This window comes from Mastomys coucha, unplaced genomic scaffold (assembly GCF_008632895.1).
Source record: "Mastomys coucha isolate ucsf_1 unplaced genomic scaffold, UCSF_Mcou_1 pScaffold23, whole genome shotgun sequence".
In the NCBI taxonomy this organism is placed as follows: domain Eukaryota; kingdom Metazoa; phylum Chordata; class Mammalia; order Rodentia; family Muridae; genus Mastomys; species Mastomys coucha.
In genome coordinates, this window is record NW_022196906.1 from 2,538,968 (window position 1) to 2,546,927 (window position 7,960).

At 44.7% G+C, this 7,960-nt stretch overlaps 1 protein-coding gene and 1 long non-coding RNA gene across 3 annotated transcripts in view; one reads left to right on the top strand and one right to left on the bottom strand.

Annotated features, from left to right (window-relative positions):
* The window catches only part of LOC116071925, a 32,995-nt gene extending 32,748 nt beyond the window's left edge, over positions 1–247 (bottom strand). Inside the window, exon 1 of the long non-coding RNA XR_004111239.1 lies at positions 2–247. This is a non-coding gene — a long non-coding RNA (uncharacterized LOC116071925). The remainder of the gene's footprint in view (position 1) is intronic.
* The window catches only part of Tmem123 (transmembrane protein 123), a 32,193-nt gene that overhangs the window by 3,111 nt on the left and 21,122 nt on the right, over positions 1–7,960 (top strand). The window contains exons 1-2 of one of the 2 annotated variants that reach the window (XM_031343038.1): positions 325–629; positions 882–932. In XM_031343038.1, coding sequence (XP_031198898.1) covers positions 533–629; positions 882–932 — 148 coding nt within the window. In that variant the 5' untranslated portion in view covers positions 325–532. Of the gene's footprint in view, positions 1–324; positions 630–881; positions 933–7,960 lie in introns of those variants that run through there. The other variant, XM_031343039.1, reaches the window with a different exon arrangement.

Here is a 7,960-nt window from a genome sequence, read left to right on the forward strand (position 1 = left end):
CCTGAAAAGTTAATCCCTTGACCTGCCGAAATCTTAAGGTACTAGCTTAAAAATTAGAAGTTGTACTGAGATTTTCACTGAAAAATGAGAATCCTACAAATCTCTTTGCATTGAGTAACACTGGGATTGCTGGTGGTTTTAAGACCAGGAGCACCCATGAACAAGGAGGGCCTTTCCAGAGTAACACTTACAACACAGCTGACATCACCTCTGTAGGCACCTTGACAAAGCTGTTGTCACCAAAAGGTGGCACGTGCAAGTTGCTAAGTTGCCACGGAAGCTTGCTATGTTCTGTGTGAAAGATCTAACAATGCCACCTCGAACTCAGTGATGGCTCCAGGATGTTTCTTAGCAACAGTGGTACAAGCAGAACTCCTGTAGTATTACCTCCCCTCCCCCATACCATCCTTAGGCCATGCCCATTGGCAGCTGCAAGTTCTCTTCCCCCTCATCTGCATACAGGCTCCAGAGACTCAGCAGTGTCTGGGCCTAGGGGAATGGAATGTATGCATGATGGATTCACATAAACTAAATGGGTCTCTCATTTTCTTCAGAATCACAGTTCCTCCTTCAAAATGTAAGGCTCCGGTCCCTCCCACTGCAGCCCAGGAAGCAAAGACAACCTAACTGTAAGCATGTCCAATGGACTGCTCATCAACCTGGCGATTCTGCCACATGGGCCTGAACTCTTCCTCAGGGCTCCCATCACACTGTCTTTCCATGGCATAGCAACTCTTCAAATCTCTCACACAGTCGGATAGTTGGCTTCAGTGTGTATACCCCTGGGAACCCCAAACCTTTGATTGAAGGTCAGAGGGCTCCTGCTATGTACCGAGTTAAATCTTCAGTATGCTTTAATAATTGATGTCTTTATTTTGTAGGCTCTCCAAGTGGAAACCACTCTGTGCTGACCCCCAATGTTAACATAACAGGTAAATTTGAAAGATTCAAGATTTCCTTCCATCTAGCTATAGGCATACTGGCCTGGGAAGTGTATTTAGGCTGATACAGCCTCAGCCCCAGGTGAGGTTTCCTCCTCCCAGATGACTGAAGCTTGTGTCAAATTGACAGAAAACAGTAACCAGTATAGGCCAAGTCTCAAACAAAATGAAAAACAATTGCTTTTTTAATATTGCAGGAAAGGATTTTGTATTATGCATATGGCTGATGAATGTGTGAGTCTGCAGGCCCTCCAATGGCCAGAGTCCCTCTGCACCGTCCTGCCTGTCTCTAAATGCAGCTCTTTCCCAGCAGACTCTAACCTGCCATCTTTAGTGAAACAATTAGGCCCTTGGCTCACACTTAGTTTGGGACAAATGAGCCCCTTCTTGGGGCCCTGCACTCTCTAGCTTGCAGGTGTTATCATATTGCATAACAGGGCATCTTCTCAGTGGCCTTGTTTCCAATGCTGAGGCAGAAACTGGAAAAGGTTGCAGATATTCTGGTCTTCCTCAGTGCTTAACTGCATGTCTGTGATACACCGTCACAGTCTGAGTGCTTGGGACACAAAGTGGGCTACATCTTGACCTCCTTCAAGTGTTTGTGTTTAATATTCTCATGGCAAAACATAGATGAGATAAAATTACTTCTACCACTTAAGTTTACAGTTCCTGCCATTATTGTGCAACTTTATGGAGTGGCCCTTGTTAATTTCTTCGTTAACCATGCCAGTCAACACAGCTTAGGCTTGCCTCAAGTTCACTGTGTGATGCAGGCTGGTCTTGAACTTGCAGTCCTCCTGGCTCAGCCTTGTGGGTACTAGGATTAGAGCCTCTCAGCACCTACTTGGTCACGGAGCTTCTGCCGCACTGGGTCCCCTGGAGTCCTGTATGTTTCACCCTCACAGCTTAGTGCTTTGTTCTCTTCAACTCCGCCTTTCCTGCTGGTGCCTGGGGAGACATAGCTGTGCTCCTGTTCTAATCATAGGAGCGACTGTGCTGAGTTTCCGGATATGTAGAAATACTACTAAATACAGAACACTTTTCACTGGGGAGAAAAGAACTAGAAAAATGTCCTCAAGAGTAGTATTTATCACTGAGTAGTTACGACTGCTTTACATATGTGTTGACTGTTAGGAAGGTGTCTTTTCCTGTTGACCTATTTTAGAGAGAAGGAAGATGTGTGTGTGTGTGTGTGTGTGTGTGTGTGTGTGTTTATATTGTAGGAGATGACGCATCAGCTAGGAGTTTATGTTGTTCTTATCAGCAGTGAACCTGAGCTCAGTTCCCAGCCCCCACATCAGAAGACTCACACACAGCCGAGCCACCGAGTCCAGGGAACACAATGCCTTTGGCCTCAACAGACTCCTGCACTCATGCACACACAGGCACACGTGCACATAATTATAACTAAAATGATTTCTTTAAAAAACATAAAACAGCAGAGCTTTAAAAGGTATGAAGGGGTTACGGGGAGGGGGGAGCTTGATTTAGGTGTTTTCCTAACTTCCATGAAGAGCCAGCTCATACTCAGCCTGTTCAGTTCTTCATGCTGTTATTTACATTCACGTTTGTGTGTGTGTGTGTGTGTGTGTGTGTGTGTGTGTGTTCGTATACTGGCATCTGAAGATTGCTGGTAATGTGTGATGTCCATAGATTTCCCCTCACGGATTATGGAGTGGAATGATTAATCACACACTGTTATGCCCACTTACTGAGCAGATGTATTTTTGGATAACCCACTTGACTTGGTGCTATTTCAGGCACAAATAGATCTATGTTTGCAGTCACGAATGTTCCATCAAGGGGTGGGGGGGAGTATAAGGAAGTAAGGATTACAGATATGCTAAGAAGTGAGCAGATTAAAATACATACATGTATGCACGCACACACATGCACATATACATACACACATACACACATACACACACACACACATACATACATGGGTTATGCAGTAGAGACTACAACAAGGTCTGCTTCAGGTTCTTCCATGTGGGTTGACCTGTATAAGACTGGAGAGAGCCAGCCCTACCCACCCCAGAGGAAAGAGTGGTCCAGGCAGGAGAGGGAAATTTCTAGCACAGACCGTGTGTTGCTGGTGCTCTTGAGACTGGAGGGAGCCACTTCCAAGAATCTCAGCAGTGACCTCCTGGCACATGGAGGTTGTCTGCTCCTCAGTTATGGCATCATGGGCATGAGCCAAACCAAACAGTTACATATTAGCTGTCAGAAACATAGGTGGCCAGAAGCAGGGGTCCTGGCCACTTAGTTAACCCTTCAGACACATGAGGGCTCCTTTTTGTATAATATCTTCAGTGAGTTTACCTTCTGCACTCTCTTATTCTCAACAGCTAGAACAATGTAAGCAGCTGGCGTTTGTTCCCATGTGTCTATAATACACTAGAGTTGTAATCAAGAGCCTTACCTGCTTGTGACTCAACCAGGCTTGGCTGCTATACTGTTCTGTAGAGTGCACATTAACACTTAAGCTTTTGTAACTGGGGTTCTCTTTGTTGCTGTTGCTGGCTTATCTGTGCCTTTTCCCCCTTTATGGTTATAAAGGTAATTCTGGGTTCGTGTGGAAATTTTGTAATGTATAGTAAATAGTTAACATCATTACTTGAGGTATTTTATTTATTTTGTGTGCATATGCACATGTTGTCTCTCTGGGTCCTGGGAATGGAACTCAGGCTGTTAGAATTAACAGCAAGTGCATTTACCAGCTGAGCCATCTTGCCAACCCAATAACAATGCTTTACACTTAAAAATTGCTAAAAGAATAGATTGTAAGGTCTCACCATGAAAAAATAAATGTGTGAGGTAGGACATGACTTAGCCATCCCAGTGGGTGAAAACGTGTTATACATAGTAAATGTGTACACAATTTTAGAAGTACTCTATTTTGGTCAGTTTCGGGTTTCTTTTGGGTTTTTTGTTTTTGTTTTGTGTGTTTGGGTTTTCCTTGTTGTTTTCCCAGCTGGAGTTAATGAACACAGTATTTGAAACATGGAGACTACAGAACTTCATGACCCTGTACTTACAATACACTTCTCCTGTATAAGGCCCATTGTCTTCCTCCTCCTTCCTTCCTTCCTTTCTTCCTCCCTTCCTTTCTTTCTCTCTCCTTCTCTCTCTCTTTCTTTCTCTCTTTCTTTCTTTCTTTCTTTCTTTCCTTCTATTTTTTTTAAACAAGAGAGGCAAAATAACTTTATCCAGAGAAAAACAACAGAGTGGGCTGCATAGTCATGATGAACAGTAGGCCACATGAACAAGGGAACAATCACTGTGTGAGGCTTCTTATCCAGAGTTCAAGAGGCAGAGGTTGCTCACCAGGGGGATAAGCATGGACAATGTTCTGTGTTTTTTATTTTTTTATTTTGGTATTTTTCTTTTGTTTTTATTGTTTAAAAATTTTTTTCATACAATATATTCTGATCACAGGTTCCCCTCCTCTCTTACTAGATAATGATTTATGATTTTTTGCTTTGAATAGAGTTTCCTTTCTACTTTTCCAAGAAAAGAAGAGAGGGGAAGAAGGAAAGGGAAAAAAAAAAGAGATTGAAAGAAAAAAAAAAACCAACTAATAAGGTGTGCTTCTACTCTGAGCCTGGCCGGGGGCTCTAGGAACTGGTTTGGCTGCTTGCTGTCTCCACTAGCTTTTTATGTCTACCCAGGGTATGTATTTCATGTTGTTGGTTGGCTATGAGTGATATGCAGTCTCTCTGAGTCTTTCCTCTCACCTGGGCAGCACAGGGTAGAGGGGGTGGTGTATAAAACCCCTGGCAGGCAACACCAAAAAAGCTAGAGCTCAAGTGGTTCTGTTCCTCCTCCTCCTCCTCCTTTTCCAGACTCCCCCTGCTCCCCTGCCTCAGGGCCTTTACCGGAAGGGGAGCAGGGGGAGTCTGGAAACTTACGGTTTGTTCTTGACACCTAAGGTACTGTCCTCTCCTGTCTCTGCCTTTGCCTGCCTGCTGTTCACCTGTCACACTGAGCACTGAACTCTGGATGCTCAGGCTCCACTCCTTGGTGAACTATCCTTGGTGATCTCCAGTGAGTGTGTGTGTGTGTGTGTGTGTGTGTGTGTGTGTGTGTGTGTGATCCAGTAGCTCACCAGTCTACATTTACATGACGCTCCCTGCCACTCTAACTATAAAGAGTGCTTGACGGGGCACCATCTTATACCAGGGCCCAGAGCAGGACCTGGCACACATTACTGTTGGGACAGTAAGCCATAAGCAAGTATTCTGCATGGAAGAAGGCAGTAGTGTGCAGGCTGCTCCAGCCCTGGGTACCAGGAGACACCAAGGCGCAGTCAGCACAGGAGCACAGAACTCTTGTGATCATGGAATTGCCACAGTTAGATTCTGTGTAGAAGCAACCTTGACTCTTGCAGATCAGGCTGTGTCCTACTGTATTCTAGGTAAGGCCTCCACAGGGGATGCTGGCACCCAACTCTGTGTTTTTCTGTGAGAGCATAAAAAAGGCTAGTCCCAAGGCTTCCTGGGTGGATAGAGACTTGCTGGAGTCACCCCTGGCATTTAAAGTTGATTGTGTTGATTATAATTCAACAGGAGCCACAGAAGTTGATTGTGTTGATTATAATTCAACAGAAGCCACAGAGAGACTCAGAGGTGGGCAATCCCATGATTTGACTGACACTTCAAAGAACAAGGGTCATGTTTTAGGAACCTGTTTACTGAGTACAAATGGCTCTGAGCCCCTCCCAGTGGTGGGGAGCCATATACAGGCCCTCTGCTGATGGATTGGGTGTAGCAGGTGGGAGCAGGGGCTTCAAGCTGGTGTTTTGAGCTTAGATGTTTTGTTATTCAGGTCAGTGATCGGACACTTAACCTCCACCCCAACATATATGTGGAGACTATTTCAGAGGGAGAAGATGGAACACTGGCTGGCAGGTCACAACAAAGCAGAGAGGCCCAGCAGGCAGAACTGTGTGAGAAAGGAAAAAGAATTGGCCTACAGAAAAGAGAGCCTCCTTCTTGCTGTGCCTCCTTGTCTGTGAAAGGCAGAAGTGACAGGGGTGGTCACATGTTGAAGGTGGGCAGTTTAGACTTCCCCAGTGAAAAAGGTCCGAGTGGATCAAAGGTTCCCTGCATGCTGGGAAGTGTCTGGCAGTTGCTTTATCCATCACTTAACTTCTAACAGAAACTTTACAACTTGCTACAGTCTTTTATTTACTTACATGTGGGTGTGTCTGTGAGTGTGGGTCGGTGTCTGCTGGTGTTTGTGTGTCTATGTGTCTGTGTGTCTGACACAATGCATACAATTACGGTGGAAACCAGAAAAGGTACAGGTGTTTGTGAGCCATTCTGTGAGATTTAGGAACTCGAGTCCTCTAAATGAGCACTTACCTTAGTCACTGTTCTGTTGTGAAGAGACACCATGACCAAGGCAACTCTTATGAAAGAAAGTATTTAATTGGAGGCTTGTTTATCCATTATTATCACAGCAAAAGGTGTGGCAGTAAGCAGGTGTGGTGCTAGAGAAGTGCTACACCCTGATCCAAAAACAGAGATCCATGCTGAGCCAGGTGTAAGCTTTTGAAACCTCCAAGCCCACCCCCAGTGGCATGCTCCAACAAAGCCATGCCTCCTAGTCCTTCTTAAATAGTGCCACTCTCTGATGACTAAGCATTCAAATATATGAGCATTGGGGGCCATTTTTATTCAAACCACCAGAGGACTCTTGACTCTGGAGCCTTCTTTCTAGCCTATATTGTATTACCATGTTCATGTCTTGTGTCCTGTGTCCCCACCACTCCCCTGACCCCAGCCGTGGCTGAGGGGCCATTTCCTCTTAGGGGCCTTTAGTATCTGCTCAGAACCAGCATGGCAGTATTAATTCACAGAGATGTAAAGAAAGTACAATTGCTGGTGTTTGGCAAGTGAGGGATGTTTCCTGGCTGGGCTTTAGAACATGTTACATGATGATGGCCACTGCATAGAAGCCTGCTTCCAACAGAGCAGACACCCCACTGCAGAGGCATGGCAGCAATAACAGAAGTGCCGTCACTATGATGTGTATTGTACTTCACTGGTTAACCTTGTTTAATTTGATAGTCTGTCCATTAACTGTCAAGAGAGAAAAGGGAACACTCTTTAGGAAAGTAAAACTTTGCTGAGGTTTCTGAACTGAAACATGAGACGTTCCAGAGACTCGCAGAGGGGTCCCGGTCATGGCTAAGTCCATTTAGGTCGGCTTAATACACGTGTTCTCAGCACCTGTTCCCGGATTAGCTGTTAAATTTCAGTTCAGAGCACTTACTGGAGTGGCTTACAAGTACCTACAACCAGTGTGAGGAGACCCAGTGCTCCTTCTGGCCTCCATGGGCATCTGCACTTGAATGTAAACACATAATTAAAAACAAAATAATGTTTTAAATGTTAATTCTGTGGCCGTTGAGATGAGAATGGAAGGGAAGTAGGTGGGTACTAAGACACACATGGGTTGCCCTGGAGCCTGACCAGAGAGAGAAATGCCCAGGGGATGAATCAGTGGCTAAAGGGCTGTTAATTATTTTCTTTTCAGAGTGTGTTTATGAAAAATCAAAGAGCAATGACTGGACAGCCATCTAAAACGTGACTTGAAATAAAGATGGCATTAGTCTTGAAAAGCCTTCAATGTGCATACCTTCATAGGAGTCTCACAAAGGGCAAAGTTTTAATTCCCATTTACCTAGGAACAAAACACAAATGATTCAAATTCATATTCATTTTCTTCCTCTTTCTCTTTTTACATTGGCATAAAAAAAAAAAAAACTAAAGGAAATGAGCCAACTTTGCAAGGTTAGCTTTAATGTTTCATGAAATTTCATGGCTAATCTGGGCAGAGGTGCTGAGAACGTGTGTATTAAGCCGACCTAAATGGACTTCATCATGACCGGGACCCCTCTGCGAGTCTCCGGAACGTCTCATGTTTCAGTTTGAGAACACGTGTATTAAGCCGACCTAAATGGACTTCGCCATGACCGGGATCCCTCTGCGAGTCTCCGGAACGTCTCA